Raw genomic sequence first — 23,348 nt, forward strand, 5'->3', positions numbered from 1 at the left:
TAAATAACATTTGTATAAATTACAACTACTGTACCATTTTCCACGAATCGCTTTCGGTTTCCAGAATATGATGACGGTCTGCGTGGGCGGCGCGCTCTCGTCGCTCTGGGCGTGAGCGCGCTGCTAGGGCGACCAATCAGAACTCGAGCCGCGCGTGTTAACTCAGCTGTGCGGTGAGTCATCTGACAGCTGCTCTGTAATACATGCACTTGTTGATTTAGGTCCCATTGAGCGAGAGGGGACAGGTCGCGTGCTAAATCATCTAAAATCAGTCCCCTTGTTCAACGAATACACACTAAAGAAGCGACTGGATTATATCTTTGATAAAGATTTTATTAACGCGAGCTTCCTTGTCGGGTAAGTTTCATTTTGATTCAATAAGCTTTTCTCATTATTACTGTTTTAATTTTAGAGAATTTAATGCAGGTATGGGCGTCATGAAAGAGGTTTTGTGCAGAAGCTTTGTGCTTTAAACGCACGCGGTCGTGAATCATGAATGACATAATAGTGTGTGTATGTAGTATATATAGTATTATATAATACTTACATTTATATATATAAATAAATTACAGCCTGTTGCATTTTTCTGCACTTGTCATTTATATCTCAATGCAATGGAAAACAGAATCATCATTGTTAATTAATGGGATTTTAACATTGCAGATCAAATGAATTAAATACCTCTTATCTGTTTGGCCACCATTTAAACTCGCAAAACATGTCAAACATGTTAAATAAGGATTTTTCAGTAATGTGGACCCAGTTCTCTTTTCTTTTGTGATAATGTTTCCCATCACATTAATTGTTCATCTTACTGGCAGTCAAAATTCAAATGCATATTGCACCACTTTAACTTTATCATTTGTATGCTGTTTCTTTTAATAAAGCTCAATGTTGCATTTTCAGCACAAACGTCATACACGCTTAAAACGAATGTGTAAAAATAACACCTCTAATACGTTGCCTTTAACTCAACACATCTGTGTTATTTTTGGAACGACACACTTTCTGGTGTTTTAACACATCTTGTGTCGTCCCTTGTATTTATTTAAACTCAAAATCAACATGAAATGACACCTAATGTGTCAAATAGGTTAACACAAAACAATGTGTTTAAATGGGTTTAATCCCTAAGGAATCCACTTAGTAATAAAATGTATAGCTTGCCATGCAATGTAAAAATAAATGTTAATGCATAAAGACAGTTTGCATGCCATTTACATTTCACAAAGCGCACCTAATGTTGACATTTAAAGAGTATGATCTCTTACGTTTTACAATTTCTTACTGTTTTAACTAAATGTGGTCACGGCAAGCCACCCACACTGTGGTCTGTTCTTTGCCAAGATAAAGTGTTAAAATGTCACGCAGCCAAGAAGGGACAATCCCACATCTACACAAATGACTGTAACGTTGCAACAATCAAAGCAGGCATTACTGTTTATGTTTTATAAGCCCCTTGGTGAACCTTTGCACCTGTTTATGAAGGGCTGCCAGTCATTTTTTGACCACTACCGATCACCACCTTGACATTTAGTTAAAGCACAATGCTGCTGTAAGGTTGGTGAAGGTCATGTTATTCTAGTGTCAGGTGCTGGGTGTGGTGTTTTTGCACACTTACAGCTTTAGATGTATCCCTCCTTTATCTGTTAAGCCAACATGCGGTTAATGGTTTTTAACACCCTGATAGTCACACCATAATGCATCTTCCGATCATTTACCAAATCAACTGTGTGTCATGTGCATCAGTGTATGTGGCTGTGGTCGTTTCCCAAGACTGTACGAGTAATAGACATATTTTTTAAACTGCTGATATGAATTTTTTTGCTTTTTGGGCCAACAGGACAGGTGTTTTGATGTCTGCACAGCGATTGTCTCTCTTGCCATGTCTGCACGCTGCCCTAAGTTACGGGTTTCTCATGTTGGCTGCTCTGCCAGACTTAACCACAGGTATGTTTCCTCTTTAGCACACCACATCTTCCTCTTCCAGATAACTAGCCACCAGTTTCCTCAAAACTTAGTAATAGAAGTTGTTGAATTCTCTTATCAGTATCCGTAATCACTCATCGTGCTTTTCTTTTAAGGCCGGAATTGCTCCCATCCGCTCGTACCAGAGCACGGAGGTTTCCGCTGTGATCCTTCTCCCTGCCGAGGTTTTCCTCAGAAGAGCATCATTTACTTCTTTTGCGAGCCAGGCTACGTTCTTCCAGCCCGCCAACATCGGGCTCGATGTCAGCATGGACAATGGATGCCACCTGTGCCTACCTGTATACCCCGACCAGGTAAGAGAAGAACCAGCATAGCTTATAGGGACTCTATAGTGAGAGTTTTCTGCATAAAATTAAATAAATAAACATTCTGTGAAAAATATAACTTTGATATCTTAAATATTTATTGCGCGAGGCCTTGTCAAAGATTGTAATCGATGTGAAACTAATGATTTAAATCAAACTTTGATGGTCTTAGATTACGAGACTTTAGTTTGGATTTTACACACAGGTGTGAGACTTAAATTTGAATCTGCCCCACATCTCAAGTCTTTCTACTTCTTTGTCAATCAATGAAAAATCCCCAAATTAGTCATTCATGTATGGCCAAACGCATGCCACATTGCATAAATGCTGGAACATGATGTATTTTGTCGCATCCAATCGACATCGCAATGCAAAAATTTATTACAGTGTTGCGAAGTACAAGATTGACATGAAAGACTCAAACAACATGCAGGAACAGCGTTTTATTGCATAAGCATCAAACACTTCTGAATTTAGACTAAGCGTGTTGTGCCGGTGGCATCAAACAATAAGAACCAATAATTAATGACCTAAAAAACTTGAGGCCCAGTAGTGAACCAAAATCTTAAGGCTATCAGAGGAAAAAACCCTGATGACTTCTCCAAGCTGCTGACTTCTTCCGTTGATCTAGAACATGTCACGAGAGGAAACCAGCAGATTGGTGCAGGAAGTGAGCAAAGTCACCAAACTAACCAGCATGCTAATGTTTCTGTGATGCATTTAAAGCCTTCGGAAAACGTCGGCGTCATAGAATCCGAATCAAAGGATGTAAACCACTTACTCAACCGCTGATTCCATTAAACCTGTTTACCTTTTGGCATTAATGTGTAGTTTAGTCATTGGTGTTACTTTTTCTTTTAAAGCGTCCATAAAACAGGTTGTTTCTGCATAACTGATGTTAATCTGGAGTACATATAGAGTAGTATTTCATCCTTTATATCTCCGAAGAGTCTTTAGTTTATCAGATTTATAAAAGACAGATTAGATTTAGCGATACTTTCCGATAACATACGAAGAAATCGGAAGGTGGAGTTACGAACAGTGGGAGGAGCGAGTCACAAGTCATGCAGCACTTTATACAACACTGTTTAACTTATGATTCACTACATGTTCGTGTCATTTATATAATAATCAACATAACACAGAAGTCTTACTTACCGCCTGCAACTCATGACCCGTTTGGGACTTTTCAACAAAATCCATCTTTAAAAAAACACACGCAAAATTCTGCTGCTGCCCCGTATAAACAAACTATATCCATTGTTTCCATAATGCTGGCTTTCTTTTCCTTACATCCAAAAACACACTTTTTCTTTCGTGCCACTGTTGAGTCTTGATATAAAACAAAGCTGTCGCGTGAAGTGATGCCTGTAACTTGGCATCCTCGGCTGATTGATGTGTGGCCGCGGTTTTCCGGGTGAAGTGCCCATATAAAGAAGTGATGCGTATGGCTTACCTCTAAAACGTCAACTGGACCCGTAATCGAAAAAACTTCCCGAACTCGTACGAACCCTGGCAAAGTGCATTCGGCACAGAAATACTCTGTAACACGTACAACTGCTTTTTTGACTCTTTGCATTTGTTTAGCATGAGGAAACCAACTCTTAAACTGTGTTAAGTCAGAATGCATGAAATACCATTGAACCACCCCTTTAATGCTTTTATCCTAAGCAATTTATAGGCTGCATCTGAAAAATAAGGCAACTGCCTTGTTGCCTCGCTGCCTAATATGAGACAATAACTTTGGCGGCATGAAGGCAGCTCCAGGAAATGCATTCAGACAGCCTTTATACGCAGCGCAACGGAATTCTGTTGGAAAATAAACCGAGGCCGGCTTTGTGATAACTAATCCCATATTTGAAAACAACAATACTAATTTCTCGCTAGAAATGCAATGAAAAGGTGTAAAAAGTAAAAATATAACCTTATTTACACAAAATTTGAGCTTCAGGCGCATGCATTTATTCGCTAATTATTACGTTTGCGTGTTTTTTTATCCGCTGGTGTGAAATCAATCTGTGGCTCATATCGGAGGTTGCGTCCAATGCCGGTCACATTTATGAGCTATTGCGGTCTCATTTTTTAAATCTGTGATAACTGGCAACCAAGCTGTCGAAAAATACACATTTGGGGATAAATTGGCAGTGGGCAGGACCACACAGACCAAAACAAAAACAGACATTCTGGACCGAATGGCACATTTAAAAAAAGTGAATAACTGGCTTTGCATTTTTAGGGAAACGGATACAAGCATGTTTCCTAAATATCTACAAATATATATTATAGTATTTTAAATGAGTACAGTCAAAAACCTACATAGAGCAAGTCTTTAAACAGTGTGCATGTTTTTATTTTGTAACAGATGCTGAACAACATGAGAAAATGGTCAGCTCTATCCCAAGTGTGGCTACAACTGCTATTGGAGTCTCCATTTTTCTGCTTACCACAACGGCCTGTTTGGTGATCAAGTCCCGACTGTTCTCATGTCGTGCGCACAGGTAAGCAGTTTCACCAGCCTTATCCCCCCCAAAAATTTCAGGAGCTATGCATCTATATGTCGACTAATGATGCATCTTGCCGTCTCAACAGGAGGTCTTCCGATCAGTTGGACCTGGTTGTGGATGGATTACCTGTTTCTCTTCCCACATACGAGGAAGCGATCTACGGTAGTTGGGGTCAACGACTTCCACCTTTCTGTGGACCCACGCAGCTTCTGTTAGCACAGGACACATCGGAGCATAGTCCACTGACATCACTCATGCGACCAGATTCAAACCGTTGCACGGACACGGCCAATCAGAGCACAGAGACTCTGCCGCCACCTTACGAAGAGGTCCAATCACAATCCAGAGATCGTGGAAGCGATATTGAGGAACGGGCCACGCAAAGTGCACTTTCTGTTGATAAAACAAACTAAATACTTGACTTTAACTCACCTTTAGCCTTTTGATTGTTAATATCCTTGCACAGGATCACGAATCGAAAACATGTACAGGTCACTTACTTTGGCTTAAAACTCCATGTGTTTGAGTAAAGTCATAAAAAGGTACAGATGTTTCGCAATGATCGTATTGGTCAGATATAGCCATCTTTAATTTCTAGGTGAAGTGCTGCAATGTCGATTTTGTGGATGTTTTCAGTGACAATCTGGAGACTTGGCTATCATCTCTCCTCAATGAGGGGATATAGATCATGGTGTTCAAGGGTGATGAATGACTTTTATTTAATAATGTAGGTATTATATTAGGAGATGAGAAACAGACTTTTAATTTAAACATCTATGAAGATGAAATGCTGGGTAGTTAAATCTTCAGGGGTGACATCACTTCCCAAAATCCCTCATGTCACCTTGAGCAGGCTCAAGGAAAGTGGTTTTGGCCTGCATGAGAATAATATATTACACTTAACCTTTAGACCTGAAAGAGATTGAATTTCTTAAAACAGTCTAGCTGTTTGGACTCAGACCTTTACTCTGTTCAGTGTTTTGCGAAGCATTTAGATTGAATGTGTTATTGTAGTAAGGCCTATATATGATTTTAAACGCAATCCTTCCACCAGAACATATACATAAATGCATATAAAGCTGTTAAATATATTGCATTAACATGTAGTACTACAGACTTGAAGTGTACTTTCTGAATGGACAATGAATGTTTTTGTGTATTTGTTTATATATTTTTTAATTTTATGATATGTAACATTTACGTTACATTGTGTATATAATGCTGCACAAATGGTATGTCTATATATTATTGCTAAAATTTATAATCTTTATGAATGGAATGTTTGCTATTAAAATATATTTTAAATCTGATCTCAAGTCTGTGAATGGTGTTTAATTTTGGATTATATTCCTGTAAGGGATCATGTAGACCTATACTTTAAGGTTATTAAACGTGTTTTTTACATAATGCAAAAAATATAACCTTGATATCTAAAGTCATGTCAAAGATTATTGAGATTGAGACTTTAGCCTCACAAACAGGGTCACAAATGTTCTGCGCATCAGGGCTGATCTATAATTAAACAGTGTTAAGTTGTTTTACATTAAGTTAAATAGGCATCAAGTCTTCAACCTTGAGACTATTTTGTGAGTTAGTTTCCATGGAGGTAGAAATAGAGAACATGTCGCCTACACACCAACACTTGACCTACATCTTATTTCATTGGCAAAGGTTCAACTGGTTTCCTGACTTACAAAGTCGATACTCAAGTATGTTTTAAACATATTAACTATAGGAATAAGTAACTTACCGTATCATACAAAACATCAAGCGGTAGTTTGAATAGCACGATTTCATCCTTTACTGTAGTAATATTGTACGTTTAGATGAAAAACCTGTTCTGCTAAAATGGCCAAAATGTGCAATGCACACCGTGTTAGGTGCATTATCCCACAATCCAATGCATTTGACTTTACCATTTCCAGGTTTTAGGGGTTCTAGCTACAGGGGATACAGCGTCGGCCAGTTCCAGGTTTTAGGAGTTCTAACGTTAGCTAGAGGGGATACAGCGTCGGCCAGTTCTCGCGAGATGTTGGGTTAGGTTTAGGGCTAGGTAAAAACAGCGGTCATGGCTTGGAAAGGATACAGCTACGACCTAAATCCCGTTAAATGCTGGGTTCAGGATTAGGTTTAAGGGTGCTTAAGGTTTTAGCTTTATGAAGAAAACAGCGCTCATACAGCGAGATTTTAGCCGTACCTGTATCCTTTCTAGCCACAAGGGCTCCTCAAGTGTGACAAATGCTGTGTAGACCATTTTAACAGCACTGACCATTTTAACAGCACTGCCCCACCTAGTGGATAGTTTCAGTACTTTACAGTCTGTGAGGATGCGCGCACGCATAGAAATCAGACATGGGATGTTTTTTTCTTTAAATGCTATATCAACAAAAAAACTGATTTTTGATTGTTAAATATGCATTATATGTTTGTATTTGAATCATGTAAAAAATGGGCCGTTTCTCATACCGAAGACTGCAGCCTCCAGAGGTCCCTGCTGAAAGAAACAGCATCAAACCAGCATGGGAATTATGCTGGTTGGATGCTGGTGGTCACCAGCATACCAGCACCAAAACACAACATATGCTGGTCTTGCTGGTATGAACAGGTGCTAATGTTGGTTTAGCTGGTGCTAATGCTGGTTTAGCTGGTGTTCACTAACAAACCAGCACCAAAACGCAACATATGCTGGTCTTGTTGGTATGCTGTTTTTTCAGCAGGGGTCGCATTTGTAAGCGTGCATACGTCATCAATACTGTCTTATTTCACTGTAGTGTGTTTTGGGTCATATTCCATTAGAACCAATAAAATTCCCAATAAAACTATTAGAATTTTATTTAATGGTTTTGTTGCTTTTTTCAGCAGGGTGAGAAACAGCCATAATTTATAGAAAGCATGTTCTCATTGAATGGTTGGTATTTGATTGCTTTTGATGATAACGATTAAATAACGATGGTAAGTGATGACACAATTAACCTATTTTGTTTCCCAACAATGTCATCTGTATTGAAAAACAAGTAAAGCTTTTAAATGAGGCTTAGACCATCACTATCCTCAACAACAGCCGCTGTGATGTCACTCACCACTGTGCGGTTAAAAAGCAAACACGACTCTTTTGGTATGCATTGAACGTGTTTTATTTCTTTACCTGTCGATGCAAGATAAAGGTACGTTGAAAATAAATGATGCAAAAATACACAAGTAATATACACAGTCTGGAGTATTTAAAGAACTTATCCATATGTAAAAAGGCAAGTCTTCATAGTTCATACCATCTGAATAAGGCCCCTTGAATCACGTCTGTACAAGCTACACTGTACAGAAATTAGGGGAACAGAACAGATTCACAGTAAAATGGAAAAGCACCACAACTAACCTTGTGCACCACTATTTAAAAACTGATCGCTGATGTGTAAGGATGATCCAGAACTTGTAATATCAACATAAAACAAGATCAGATTTTGCCAAAGATGATCACTGTGAAAGTTTTCTTTTTAAACAACTGATTAGCAAATTGGTTGTTATATCATCTTAGGGTTTAAAAAGACAAAAGATGTTCAGTCAATTAAACTGCAGTGCGACACCACCACAGTCTCTTTGAAAACAGTTATATGTGTAATTTTAATCTTAGACACAACAGAAAACAATATTTGTAGTTAAACACCAAAGATACATAAGTATAGCTTCACAAGACTGAATTGCAAAAGTATATAAAATGCTTTATAAAAAGATGTCACTCGAGAGTATTTGTTGCGTTTGTCAGCCATGGCCTCAGTGAATTATCTGTTACATGAAGAGCATGATTATATCCATTGAAAAGAAGCCTTTTTCCATTCGATCCCATAATTCCATCACAAAACGGTCCTTTAATTATAAAACCGGTGTAGCAGAGGATTGCTGTGTGTAATACAATAAAGCCTCGATATGGCGATGTTATGCTTGAAATTGTGAGATTTACAGATTTAGATTAAGGCTAAATACGGTATAACAGATGAGCCTACTACTACTATTCCTAATATATTCTCATTTTTGAATAATTACGAACACCTGTGGCCCAATTTGTGCTTGAACGAATTTGGAGTGACCGGCACAAAACTCAGGTATTCAGAGCACCAATGTTTTTGTGGACATGTCTTTTCTCTCATTTCTACAATCAAGGTCTCTAATGCAAATGGACATACCAAATTTGACTACACCACACTAAATCTATTTGGTCTATAAACCAATATTGACTAAAATAACTAAAATTTTTCCTATGGTATACCAACAAAAAAGAAAAAAGAAAAGAAAAACGGTACAAATTTAGGTGAAAGAATATAATTGACAGCCAATTATCCTCCAAATGTTGTGCGTAAAACATCGCTTTCTGTAATGTGTTACATTGATGCTTGTTGAGTATATTAAGAGGATGCTGACTATTTATTTATAACCCTCCCTGTAACCGGTTGCTTTTCACGCTGACAGCTGTGATCTTCTTTGTCATCATTCTTTCAAGTGAGTGATGACAGTGTGTCAGCAAGTGGTTTCATTAAGTCAGGAGGACGGGTGATAAAGTTATCCCTCATCAGAGCTGTTAACAAAATAAGAACACATGGTCAATAAAAAGGCTGACGTGCATTTAAAGGGATAGTTCACACAAAAATTACAATTATGTCAGCGTTAACTCACTTGCATGTTGCTACAAACCTGTACTAATATCTTTGTTCTGATGAAAACGAAGAAAGATTATTTTTTAGGAATGTTTGTAACCAAACCAATCAGAGGCCCCATTCACTACCATAGTATTCTTCCTTCCTACTATGGAAGACAATGGGGCCTCTCAACGGTTTGGAACAAAATACATTTATACCGGTTTGTAACAACATAAGAGTGAGTAAATGATGACATAAGTACAAAATGTAATAGATTTTATGTGAGCGTACCTGCTGTATCACACAAAGCCTGATGCTCGCCCAGCAAAGGATCTCGATCAGTCAAAAGGTGAGTTCGCTTTTGAGGAGGCAACTCGAATTCCTCCGAAACATAGTTTTTCTGCAAATTTAATGAATTAATAATCAAGACATTTTTGAGGTCCTAAGAAAATGAGTTTGAAATGACTGCAAATGAATCCTCCTTACCAGTATGTTGTGGCTGAGCAGGAGGTCTTCCTCTATGGAGCTGCTCAATTGTCTTGTCTCCCATCTGATAGCCAGAACAGGAATGTCATCCTCTTCATCATCTTCCAAACTTCTGTGATAAAGAATTACACAGAGATATTAAATATCTTCCCCTTTGTGTGGTGTTTGAATCCAACTCACATGTGAACAGTTTTCATATGAGAAGCTCAGATGCAAAACCCAGTAAGTGCGTCTGGAATGATTTCTTGTTAAAGGCGGGGTGGACGATCTCTGAAAGCCAATGTTGACATTTGAAATCACCTAAACAAACATGCCCCTATCCCAACAGAATTTGGACCTTCTTTTGATAGACCTGCCCCACACATATGCAACCCAGGCAATGATGTCAGTTAGTAGATCATGCACCCCGCCTTTAATTAGCATTTTTAATCAGACTCTTAATGGATTCTGCCTAAAAAAAAACTGTATTTCTGAATGGCCTGATTAAGCGCATTTGAGCAGATGAACGTAATATGTACGTGTTGCAAGAATTCAGTTACAATCATTATTTAATTTTTGATGCAGGTGGCGTTTAACAGCTTTTGCATCTGAACTCTTCATATATTAAAAGATAGAGACCCTAAATCAAAACGATCTTATATCTAAAACTTATTTATCAGCCTACCGTTTTCTTGAAGTCCCGCTTAGCATTTCTGGAGATGATGTGGCCGTCTCGGAGCACTGGGGCAGGAAGGTCAATTGGAAGTCATCATCCATTGAGATATATGGAGCTAGCATGTCCAGATCAAGCTCATCTATGTTCTGTCACAGATCGAGAGAGAGTCATGCGTGATCTTTGTGAGAAAAAATCAGTTTAGAGTTCAATTAAAAAACATATCTCTCGAAAAACACTGCACTGCGTTACCTCTGTCAGTCCTTTAACAGGTACGCTCTCCTCAGGTTTAATGGCGAAGAACCTCTCCACCCCATCCGTCTCCATAGGTAGCTCTTCATCGGGGCTCTGATAAACAGAGATTTGAAGTCAGCAAACATTCAATCTAACAAGGATCAACCAAATCAAATGCTCTCATACATACCGCAGCAGGTGGGGATTTGGATGGCTTGTCGAATATCGGTGAGAGGAGTTTGCGGAGTTCGGGAGTACAGAAGTCCTGAGGGCATTCTGGGACACTGTTGGGACTTGGTGGACGGCAGAAGGACAACTCCACACCTTCTGCAAAAAAACAAACAAAAAAACATAACACTAATAATCAGATCTGATTGATGCAAGCATCAACTTTGATTTTGGAGAAAGTTCAAACTTTAAGGAGAAGCATATAATTTGGAGTCACTAAAAGCAATACTTAAGCCAAATATCAAAATCACCCCATGATTCACTCCCCCCCACACAACCCGAGATTCACATGTCCATCATCCTTCAGACCAACACACCCGGAGTTACCCCAGCAAATGTCATTGCTCTTCAAAGCCTAATAGTGGTAGAAACAGGGATCAGAGAACAGCTGACTTTAATACCCCAAAAAGTGCACAGCTCCAAGGGGTTAAAGGATTAGTCCATTTTCTTTAAAAAATCCAGATAATTTACTCACCACCATGTCATCTAAAATGTTGATGTCTTTCTTAGTTTAGTCAAGAAGAAACTATGTTTTTTGAGGAAAACATTCCAGGATTTTTCTCATTTTAATGGACTTTAATGGACCCCAACACTCAACAGCCCCAATGCAGTTCAAAACTGCAGTTTCATAGGACTCTAAACAATCCCAAACGAGGCACAAGGGTCCCATCTAGTGAAACGATTGTCATTTTTGGCAAGAAAAATAAAAAATATGCACTTTTAAACCACAACTTCTCGTCTTCCTCCGGCTGTGTGACGAACCAGCGCGACCTCACGTAATTGCGTAATGCCGTGGAAAGGTCACGTGTTTCATATATAAAATGCACATTTGCGGACCATTTTAAACAATAAACTGACACAAAGACATTAATTAGTATCATTCCACATACAACAATGTCGGAACGGTCCTCTTTCTCCACACTTGTTAACACTGGGGTGTAGTTTCGATACGTCATCCTCGTCATGCTCACGCCTCGCTTTTGAAACACATAGAGAAGCTACGGTAGCCACCAATGGACAAATATGTCATCGTTGGAGACAACTTAGTAAAAAATTTGTCCATTAAGGGCTTCTGTAGAAAAATGGCAGCAGAAAATGGCGACTTCCATGTAAGGAGACCCTTGGTGTATGTAGATAAAAAGGTCTCGTTCCAAGTTAATAAACACATAACGTTCATTATTAAAGGTCTTTATACATCCCTGATCATATAGTTTTGTATATTATTTTGCATTTCTGTCAAGAGATCCTTCTAAAAATTACACACTGCACCTTTAATAAAGTTTGAAATATGGATATGTTTCTAAAAAATTAAATGCATCGATTACCCGCATAAGACCTTTATTAACCCCTTGAAGACCCGCGTGGATTACTTCTATGAAGAATGGGTGTACTTTTTAAGGATTTTATGTTGTTCCCTGATCCTGTTTTCTACAGCAGTGGTTCTCAAACTGGGGGCCGCGAGATGGTGCCAGGGGGGCCCTAGTTTTATGACATTTTATAAAATACATTATCATGAATTCTGTAAAATTAACCCTAAAAAAATAAGGCATCACTACTTTGTGTAATTTAATGTTTTGTTTAATTACAATGTGAAGTTTTAGAACTGTTTTTCTTGGGGGGGGGGCCGCGAAGGAACGCATCCTACACACAGGGGGGCCGCACGCTGAAAAAGTTTGAGAACCACTGTCCTACGATTTTAAAGCTTGGAAGAGCAAAGACACTCACAAAAATACCTCCAAATGTACCGGTCTGAAAGATGATGGACATGTCCATCTCATATGGCTTGAGGGTGAGTAAATCAAGGGTAATTTTGACATTTGACTAGAGTATCGCTTTTACTAAATTGCAGTAATGACTGCATTTAAGACTAACAGTCTGACATTGGTTGGTCGAATGGATGGACCCACCCCAAACCTGTACAATTGGTTAAGCCAATAATGCAGTCAATCTGGTTTTTATAGCACTAAGGAGTTTACAGTTCTCAGGGGAACCAGTCTAAAAATGTCTTGACAAAAATTGTTGTCTTTGCATATTATAAACATTTATAAAAAGTGACAGTTCCCCTTTAAGAATGACAGAAAGTTTAAACAGTCTACTGAGCTAAAACAAGCACCTGTGAAGCCACCTGTTAGGGAAATAATGGCGTCTCCAGAGTGAGGTGCCAGCTGCATTAACTCCTCAGGGTTCTCCTTCATCTGGAAGTAAAGCTTGGCAGTGCTGCTCTCCTCCATATCCGAGTCCTCTTCTTCCATTATGCTCAGCTTCTCAATTTTGACTTTTGGTTTATCACAGGTCTGTTCTAAAGAAAAGACCACGTCTGCTTGCTCCACCCCACTGCCAAAAAGACAAAAATGAGCCCTTGCTTATTTCAACTACCACACAACATTAATGCAAACTTAAAATGCCTGACCAGTTACCTAAGGATAAAGTTTAGGCAGACCACAGCTTCAGGTTGAGAGGTCCTGCTGTTGTAGAGGACGGTGGCTTGGGTCTTGGTCCAAACGTAACCACCATTCTTAGCCAAAAAGCGGTAGTGATTGGTGTACACCTGGCCCTTCGAGAACACTGAGTAAAAAGCGCATTATGATTAAGTTGGGCTAAAATTGATGGTTTAATTATGTCACACAAAAGAATAGAGTAGGAACCAACTTACAGATGTGTAAACTCCTGGTCACATGATCAAAATCAAGAGCGTGGAAGAACTCATAAGCCGACCGCCCAATCAGATCATCTGGTTGGTATCCAACAAGCTCAGTGACACTGTGGCACAAAAAGTTTAGTTCATTTATATTTGCATACTTTTAAAATTTCCATTTTCTGTTTTTGTGCGTCAAAGCTGAGCGGTGTCACACTATAAATAGCATATCCTACAGAGCTCCTATTACAAGCGGATAGTAAACCAGAGGAAATCCGAGACACAGTCTTTCTCACGCTGTGAATGAGGCAGTCACGTACATGCACGCACATGCACAAGCCACAATAACAATCCAAACAGCCTGAAGCCTACAGGCTTTTGTGTTTGAAGAAAGATTGTGTAATTCACTTATCTGAGTAACTGTGGTTAGATTTAACAAATCCGGTAGGCGGCTGAATTTGGATTTCTTCCAAAGAGGTGAACAGAGCTCAATGTGTCACAGAAAAACAAAGCTGACCTGTTTTGTCTGTGCCATCTTAAGATTCACTTAAACCTTTACAACCATTTAGGGCGTGGGAGTAAACTATGTTGTGATGCATTTAAACTCGTATGAACTTCTGCTCTTACCGTCCGTCACACTGTGTGAAAGTCAGATCCATATTATGGCGTGTGAGGAAGGTGCTGCTGTCCAGTGGGAATTCAACACTTGATGGGTGAGGAATGGGCTCGCAGAGCAATGTCAAGAAGCTGACAGCAGGGGGCGAGCTTTCATCTTCGCTGCTGAGAGTCTGCATGTGTCCTGTGCAATGAAGAACCTAGAAAAAAAGAGACGAGGGCTTTTATAAGAATGTACTTTTAGATCCTTGGTTTAAATTACTTTAAAACGAAATGCCAGAAACTGATTGGCGCCCATGTGGAGACTGTTTGTTAATTTCTCAACATAATACCGACGCAAACGCAGGATTGTGAAACGTGCAAAATACTCTGGACTGGTGCCTTCCGTCAGGGAACAAAATACAACTGGACGTCTGCCTTGTGTGTATTTGAGTCTTGTTTTATGTACTCTTGGCTACAATTCAACAAAGACCAAGCTGATGTGAAGTGGTAATGCTGATACAGTCCTGCATGCACCTCAGTGCTATCTACACCCTTTAAATAGAAACTAACAGGTGTTATATGTATATAAAAAAGCTAAGGAAGTACACCAGTATTGATTCAACTTAATCACTTGTCAAAACGTACTTATAACATATATGTGACCTTGTGTTTGAAATCCAGGCTCATAACTGTGATTGTATCATCAAAGTTTGCTTTCAATATTGTACACGACCCTACTCAGTTAATATTAAAGGTTATATGTTCTTTACATTATGCATAATGATGATTTATGTAGAAAGCTGTGTTTTCACAGACTAGATCACAAATATGCTCATTAGATGTTGGCTCCTTTGATAAAGTTAAATGTTCACATATTTGTGGATAAAGCATCTGTTGAATAAATACATATAGCATCCGTGGATGTAGCTTATATGTACCTTCCAGGTTGCAGCCTTGATATTCACTGTTCGTCCCGTGTGGGTAAGAGTGCTCTTCATTCGAAGGAAAAAATTGTGTTCGATCAACTTCTCTGGGTTTTTCTTAGTGAGACCTGAGGATGAAAAATGACATTTTGAAACATTGTACACGTGAGGATAAACAGTAGGACATTTATTTTAAATCCAAATACAATTGTTTACCTGGTCTGCTGGTGAGGATGTCTCTCACTTCATCTTGATCACACGGATGAACAAATTCATACACACTCTGTCCAAGCAGCTCCAGCTGTAAATCACAATAATCAGGATTTAAAACAAGACATAAGCATAACATGGAGATTTGACAGGTGATGGGCAAGAATAGTAAAGAATGTCCTACATGTGACCAGCTATTTAGTGTCAAAGTTCAAAGCCTTTGGCCTATATTAATATCTGTACCAGAGTATCTTTAGTGTACTCTTAAAAAATATTCATCGGTAGATCCATTTGTTTTAATTGCTAGGAATGAATCACCTGAACATCATGAGTCGTACAGCCTAAACTAGAATAGATATATCATCTATTTATATTTGCAATTCAAAGAACGTTAATGTAGGGCATGTGTGTGGGATTTCATTCCCCGTCCCTCATATAACCTACTATCACTGCGACATTGCTTTCCTGTAACATTAAAGGGGTCATGACATTAAGAATCAATTTTGCCTTGATCTATTGGCAAGGCAGGTCTTGTCTCATTAATACACCCTTTAAGTTTTATAATTTAAAACGCCCTCATCAATAACTAAAGCATTTATGTAATTGTTCTCTGGAAAATACTTTGAATTTAAAAATGACATATAGATATATTCCTTTTTTATGTGACCTTCCTACTCCAGATCTGCAGACTCCCACATTATCGTATCTGATGTACAGTGTTGCGGTGTTTGTGCACACTAGCTGAGAACGACTGTGATTCGTTTATATGCTTTCTTTAGTGTTAAAAACTTTTATCGTTGTGCGATTGTTTGTCTGTGACATGAATAAACACACAATGCGTTTGATAGACCATTTGAGAAGCTGTATTTGTCGTAAAACTGTGTGGTAGCCGCAGCATGTAGGCTGTCAATCATAGTGGTGGGCAGGACATCGAACCAGGCCAAACGCTCTTAAAGGGGAAACACACAAATCAGACCGTTTCAGTCAGAGGATGATAAATTATGTTTTTCTGCAAAAAACTTGAGTAATATTAGAAGTACACCTCAGAGAACGCAATAAAATAATTAAATGAAACATGTCATGACCCCTTTAAAATGATCCAGAAAACCAAAAACATAATAAATAGATGCGTTTCAGCCAATTAAAAAGTTTCAAACAGATAAAAAAGTTCAAAGGCGTAGAAATTTAGCACAAAGCAATCCATCAATCTGCGCATGTCTTAGCATTAATCAAAGCTAAATTTAGGGATGCACCGATTTATCATCGGAAAGCCAGAGGGCGCTCTCGTGCAGAAACTCAATATGCGCTGCAGACGAAGAACCATACATACGCAGCTATGACACGCAGCTCCAGGAAATGGCTTAAGGATATATTTATATTGTTGTTCAGGTATTTTCATGATAATAAAGAATATTATGTATAATGATTATGTTTGACGAGTGTTGCTGCATGTTATAAACCACTCAAACTATGATTTCAGATCGATAAGGACTTACTGATCAAAAGCCGTATTACATGCAAAGCTGTCAATAATATCAGCTGTGCGATTAAGAATAGTTATCAGCCACGTATTATTAGTGTATATCGCCATTTTTCGGTGCACCCCTAGCTAAATTACAGACATAAATGTTCAGTCATCAGCCCGGACGAAAAGGCAACACATATGAGGAGCTCAGATGCAAAAGCAGCTAAACGCCACCTCCATGAAAATGAGATAATGATGACATTAACCGAATGCACTAAAAAAAAGCACGTATCATACATTCACTGAATACTTTTGCTTTACATCTGCTTAATCCTGGCCTCAAGCCATTCAGAAATACTGGTTTGTTGGCAGAATCCATTAAAAAATGTATATTTACAAAAAAACAAGAGGGATTTGCATCTGACCTCTTCATATGATATGTTCCTTAGGAACTGACTTATTCTGAGATGGTCCTGTCACACACGTAACATGAACATGCCATACCATACAGAGAGAACACAGAAGAGTTAAGTTACTGCCCTACAATCAACTGCAATGTTTAGATGTTAACTCCGTTTCATTGGCTCTCTATTTGTGTAATGCACAAAATTAAATCAAATACGTTGAGCAGTTTTTAAATCCACCAGTTAAAATCTCACAGTGAAAAACATAACCGCAATATCACAAGACCATAAAAAATGTTGTGATATAAAAATATTTACAATACAAATGTTCGAAATGCACACCCAAGGTGGTATTGAGTCATGACGCGAAGCGTTAGGTGTGCATTTATCAAAATATAATGCACACCCATGGAACATTTCTCAACCAATCAGAATAAAGCATTCAACAGCCTTGTGCTATAAATATTAAATATTTAATATATCACCGACCCTTAATTCACATTGCGTATGAATGAATGAAGTACTGCAATACGAAGGGGCTGCACTCACCTGCGTTATGCCGATATATTTGCTGACGCTGTCTGAGAGGAAGACCATGTCTCCTTCTTCTGTCAGGACCAGAACGAAGCCTGCCAGTGCCTGCTGATAAAACCCATCAGTGGGATCCTCTACCTCCTCATGAGCCTGTGTTTTGGTGGACCCTGCTGTAGGTCACATTAACCAAAAATCAAATCAGAATAGGGCAACTGAGACAAATCTGACACAGAACAATTTCACAATTGGCCAATGGACCCCAAAGAGCCCTAAAGGTGTTCGAGGAAGATAGTAGAGATGTACAGACAATTTAAAAGTCTATTGGAAATGTTGATTATTAACCAATAACTTTGTAACTAATTATTTGTTAAACATTATTCCATAAATTATGTTCATGTTTTAAAGCTTTTATTTTGTTACACGCACTGGATTGGATTAGACGGTTCATGCGCAGATAGCTGAGTGCCACCCTCATGATGGCAGCTTTGTCCAGGTGGGATGCGATACGTCGTGGAAGCGGCAGAGAGTGAGCCAGCTCATAAAACACCTCTGTTTCCTGACTCCTCCTACATCGCGCCGCATCCCGCGAACGCACCTTCCGCTGCTCCAAACTGGGCCTAAATAAGGTAAAAACAAACCAGTTTAGGAGAATTAAATCAAACATTTGCCAGGACATCATTGTTTTGAGGACAGAAGCCAAAAGTGGGAAGACCATCTTTTTTTTTTAAGTAATCCACTGTTGCTCAACACAGTTAGAAACACATATTTTTTTCCTCCTCTTACATGTTGCCTTTGTTCCTTTAAAACATTTGTCCCAGCTGTTACCGTGTTATTACGCTGTCTCTTGCCAGAGAGAGTGCCAGATAAACTTTTGGAAAAAAGGTGGGGGTCTTGTTCCCTTCCTCCACTTGCCTGAAGCATTCAGCAAAGGCATTTCGAGGTGCTTTGTTGCATTTATAACAGTAAAGCCCGTCTTGCGGCCCTCCCCCATGTTTCCTGATCAGATAAAGTCTCCTCCCAGCCCTTCGGAGTCTGTGACCTCCTCCTTTGCTTTGAACAGAACTGAACTTTGATGACCCCTGACATTCCAAGATGCCCCACCAAACATTTGACATACTTTTTACTAAAACGTTTTTTTTTTTTTTTTGCCAGGGTACACAATACAGGATAAACTCAGATTGTAATATGCAGGTTAAACAGGATTGATTTATTGCCTATTGTATAACACGATACATGGGTAGGATCTAGTAAACAGGACAGAAAGTGCATCTGACAAGCTGTGTAACAGCCACACGCTTTTGTAAACATTTAGTTTGTGTTCGGTCAAACCGGCCTTTGTGCACTTTGGCGAAGAAAAAACCCCACATCATGTTTGTATAATCTGCAGCATACCAAAAAACATAATGTTTGTACACAGAAACCAAGTATGAGGACAAGATACACAAAAATAGTGTCATGCATCACCTCCCTGGGTCAAATGACTATTTGTAACCACATGACTTAAATTTAACAACAGATTTTTTTTTTTGTGAAAAAAGCCAGTAGATTTGGTACACAAACCTTCTGTATAATTATACCTTTTGTGTGCTAAGTCAATATCAAAAACCAGTAAAACAACCCGAATGAAGGCAAAGTCCTGAGAAAGAACACTGAATGGAAAACTGCCAAAGCAAACTGTTTATGGGTACATGAAATTACTTTGCAATTATTTACACATAAAACTTCTGCAACCAGTAAAGACCTGAGAATTTAATGAAACGATAAAATAAACTAAGAATTAGTTGGCAAGGAAGCTGCACGATTATAACCAAAATCATAATTGCAGATTAGTCACCTTGACATTGTAATTGCGATTATTATTGAAAATTTATAGATTTTACATTAAAAATTTTAATGCAGCTGCATGGTATGTAAATGACATAATTATGGGCGTGACGTTGTTAGTACAAAATCCGCAACGAATGGCTAAAGGAGATGTCAAATTATCAATTTTAAAATCTCTGATTCACCACTGTGTTTGGTGCCAAAACATACTGCTGAAACGCACCAAAATGACCACAAATGGACAGCTGTAATTGAGGCTTTCGGTGATGATGTAATTGTTTCACCCGTAATTGTAAATACTGATTAGATTTTCGATTTATGCAGCCCTAACTTAAATTAACTAACTTAGTATAAACAACTAACCAAATAGGATGTAGTCATATAACATCTTAAATGAGAAAAAAGCTGAATATAAGATGAAGCAAAAACCAGCATCCTATTTCAAGCCCCAGGCGACCACCTCAAATTGCACAATAATCCGCTAACAGCCGGTGGTCATTGTGGGAGAAACCAGTGTAGGATGACCATTACAAACACATTCCACAATCCGTACTAAAAATAATACACAGAAAAAGCACATCATGCACTTTTCACATGTTATTTACTTCTCTTTTTAGGGTGATATTTGAGAGTTCTTGTTTTAGGGAACGATAGGAAGAAAATTGTTTCTTATATATAAGCTTTGGTTATATTGTAACTAAACACAGTCATGGCAATAAATTACTTGGGGGAGGGAGAGAGAGAGAGAGAGAGGGAGAGAGAGGGAGAGAGAGAGAGAGAGAGAGAGAGAGAGAGAGAGAGAGAGAGAGAGACCACAAAATGCAACTACTTTAATGACTTAATAGCTTTTGTATCTGATAGCTTTAATAGCTTTTACTGCAATATAACATAAGGGCATACTATTTGTACTCCATTACTAAGGCAATGAGTTAAATAATATGTAAAATGAGAAATTAGTTTAGACAGGTAAATAAGACTGGTAAGTCTTTAAATAAATTTAATTAGTCCTAAAGTACGATATAAAACCAGAACAGGACGCAATGCAAATAATGGCTTCATTTTGACAGATTTATATAAATATGCCCACACTTCAAATGTCCCTTTCTTACACACTCATAGCTTAATTAATATCTTAAAATGTCTATATGAAGCTTGATATGAACACTTGACGTAAATTGCTTTTCAAATGTAAGGCGCGCAGCCTCATGACGCACTTGCATTACAGCAAACAGGAACATCGTGTCCTTGAGACGTCACGCCCAACTTTCGCACTGTTTTCATTGCTGTGGATTGACTAAGAGTATAAAGTTTTCTGGCTAAATGTCAACACTTTATTGTAGGACGGTCTATGTAGTGTAACCCACTCTCTCTCCCAACCCAAACGAACTTATCTGAACCTCGCCCCATAAAGGCGGCATAGCAGGCTGTGAGGAATGTTCAAGTGAAGACATATAGCCTGCGGACTGAGCTAAAGAATTAGACTGAGATGAATAAATCGCAAAATTAAACAACTCAATTGGTTGGGATTCCCCCTTTAGGTTTCTCGTTTTAATTGTTTATAAGGCAAAAACAGCGCATAGATTCACTTCAAATAAGCTTCGTTTGACGTTAAACAGTGGACAGATCGCACTCGCTATTTAAAGGTCTCGTGAGTTCCGCACGCTCATACAATCAGCGCGATCAGTCGGAAGCCGTTGTTAAGGAACAGCGTGTTCTCCTCGCACCGGACACATACGATAAATACATTTACTTTATTTTGCGTCAGTGTAGACACGCAGGTTTAGGTCAGGCGAATGTCACGGTACGTTTGCTTTCAATAGGTATAACACTCGACGCGTACACAGGTCGTGCTCGCGCCAGGGTTGTGCATATAGGACCACTGTGTGATTTGTGGTTCAGCGAAGTTCGTTTGCACGGCGATGGGAGGGGGAGACTGTAGGAAGTGTGCCAACAAAAGCTTCAACACAAGGCAGTAGTTACTGCTATATCCAGCCGAAAGAGAACATAATGTACTCTGACCTGTTTACTTGGTTTAGGAAGCTTGCACTTCATATATTTCTGATATGCACTGTAGGTATATCGCTATTGTTTGTAGATAGGATATAATGACCTGACTAGGACAAAAATCAACAATTTTGTCTTAAGCAAGCCATATGCAAATTTAGAATTAAAAAAACTAATGAGCTTACAGGCTGGTGCATAACAAAGTGAAGAATAACTTCAATGTAAGCATGCCTGGTGAAAGACTGTGGGGATATCTGATGTTTTGTGGTTGCAATACTTTACTGATATACGACCAATATGTATCATTGTGGGTCATATGTAAAGCTGTGCAAATTGTAAAAGCCCAATATACACGTATAACCGTTTATCAGCAAATTAAATGTTTATATGGTTTGTCAGTAAAACTAATGGAAGTATTCATTGTAGTTGAACAGTAAATGGTTGTATATTCATCTACTTGGAGACTTTTTATAATTCATAATTCATTGACCAGCACGACAATGTGCAAGTGTCCCCAAACAAACAAAACAACAATAGCTGTAAACAGTCGATACAAAGATTATGTAAGCTTAAAGACACTAGAAATAAAGGAACAGGAACATAACAAGAAAGCATTATCGTGAATTCTCCTGAATCAGGCAAACACATCCAAGGACATTTACTTCAAGTTGTTTTACTGCCCATGTGGTCAAGGGATCACCTGATCTAAACAATAGTTACTGGTATAATTTCTTGAAGATTTTAAGTTGCACTTATTGAATGATTACATGGTTATCCACATCGGGCATGGTAAGATTTTGTTTCATGATGCACTTTTTTGTAAATGGGATGTTTTCAGGCTGTATACAATGCAATTTATATACATGGCCTATTGTCTTTTTACAAAGGTATTAAAAATTGTCTTGCCAAATCACAAACAAAACCATACAAACACCTTATATCAACATAGGCACGAATAAGAAACAATAGAATGATAAACGAAAGTTATTGCTAATGGACAAATCAATGGATCAATCACCGCATGCACATAAGAAGGCCATACCATACGTCGACATCTAAGGATCTTGTCCCCCACCCTCTTTACCAACCTCTTTTGCAATTTTCACATTTAATGTCTCTTACAACCACTCGTAGACACAAAATGCCTTACCTTTTGTTAGCAGAGTTCACCATGGTTCCAATGAAACCTCTGCAAAGCAAGTTTTAAAACATTCAATCTTTGAATTGACTGCAGACGCGACTGCTCGCTAGTTGTTTATCTCTCAGCTCTAAAGGGGCTCGAGTCGAGTGTAGTCTGCGAAACGGTCGATGTCAAAATAAAAGCCACTGCAGGTATATCAATCAAAATATAGACTGCATTTTTTTGGGTTGTGTATGATATTAAAATAGTTCAAAACAAGTAGTATAGTGTGTTGATTTATATTTTAAAAAATACTGGAATGTTTTAGCTTTTCTGTGGTCTGCATATTATATAGGTATACTTAATATATAATTGAATTACAATAATATATATTAAATAAGGTCAATACATAAACTCGTCAGTAAAAAGAAGTAAAAACAATTAAAAATTATTTTATATAACATGTTATATATAACACAGAAAATTGGTAAATAAATCAATGACTAAACCCATGTCGTAAGACATTTTCTATACCCCATGCTAAATATAACAATTTGTATTTTCAGGTTTTGTACCATGTAAGCAGACACTGTAAGATAAGAAAGA

At 38.4% G+C, this 23,348-nt stretch overlaps 2 protein-coding genes across 8 annotated transcripts; one reads left to right on the forward strand and one right to left on the reverse strand.

Moving 5' to 3' along the window:
- Positions 1-177: 177 nt before the first annotated feature.
- Positions 178-6,108, forward strand: LOC129438837 (sushi domain-containing protein 6). Its single transcript, XM_055197745.2, has 5 exons — positions 178-357; positions 1,844-1,950; positions 2,085-2,282; positions 4,657-4,792; positions 4,884-6,108. The coding sequence occupies exons 2-5, from the start codon at positions 1,857-1,859 to the stop codon at positions 5,209-5,211; spliced, it is 756 nt and encodes a 251-aa protein (XP_055053720.2). The 5' UTR covers positions 178-357; positions 1,844-1,856; the 3' UTR covers positions 5,212-6,108.
- A 1,800-nt stretch (positions 6,109-7,908) lies between these two features.
- hif1al (hypoxia inducible factor 1 subunit alpha, like) lies at positions 7,909-22,929 on the reverse strand. 7 transcript variants are annotated; one of them, XM_055196616.2, is made up of 15 exons: positions 22,773-22,929; positions 18,221-18,411; positions 17,810-17,961; positions 15,398-15,482; positions 15,197-15,309; positions 14,289-14,476; positions 13,680-13,786; positions 13,444-13,591; positions 13,152-13,360; positions 10,989-11,125; positions 10,817-10,912; positions 10,577-10,713; positions 9,913-10,024; positions 9,718-9,826; positions 7,909-9,365 (listed from the first exon to the last, which is right to left on the reverse strand). In XM_055196616.2, exons 1-15 carry the CDS (start codon positions 22,793-22,795, stop codon positions 9,286-9,288), a joined length of 1,887 nt encoding a protein of 628 aa, XP_055052591.1. In that variant the 5' UTR covers positions 22,796-22,929; the 3' UTR covers positions 7,909-9,285. The 7 variants fall into 7 exon arrangements, 6 of the variants coding, with proteins under 6 accessions (XP_055052591.1, XP_055052588.1, XP_055052590.1 ...); XM_055196613.2 differs by having other exon boundaries at positions 13,140-13,360; XM_055196615.2 differs by having other exon boundaries at positions 17,810-17,964.
- Positions 22,930-23,348: the final 419 nt, after the last annotated feature.

The sequence above is a fragment of the Misgurnus anguillicaudatus genome, chromosome 24 (genome assembly GCF_027580225.2).
Source record: "Misgurnus anguillicaudatus chromosome 24, ASM2758022v2, whole genome shotgun sequence".
Lineage (NCBI taxonomy): Eukaryota > Metazoa > Chordata > Actinopteri > Cypriniformes > Cobitidae > Misgurnus > Misgurnus anguillicaudatus.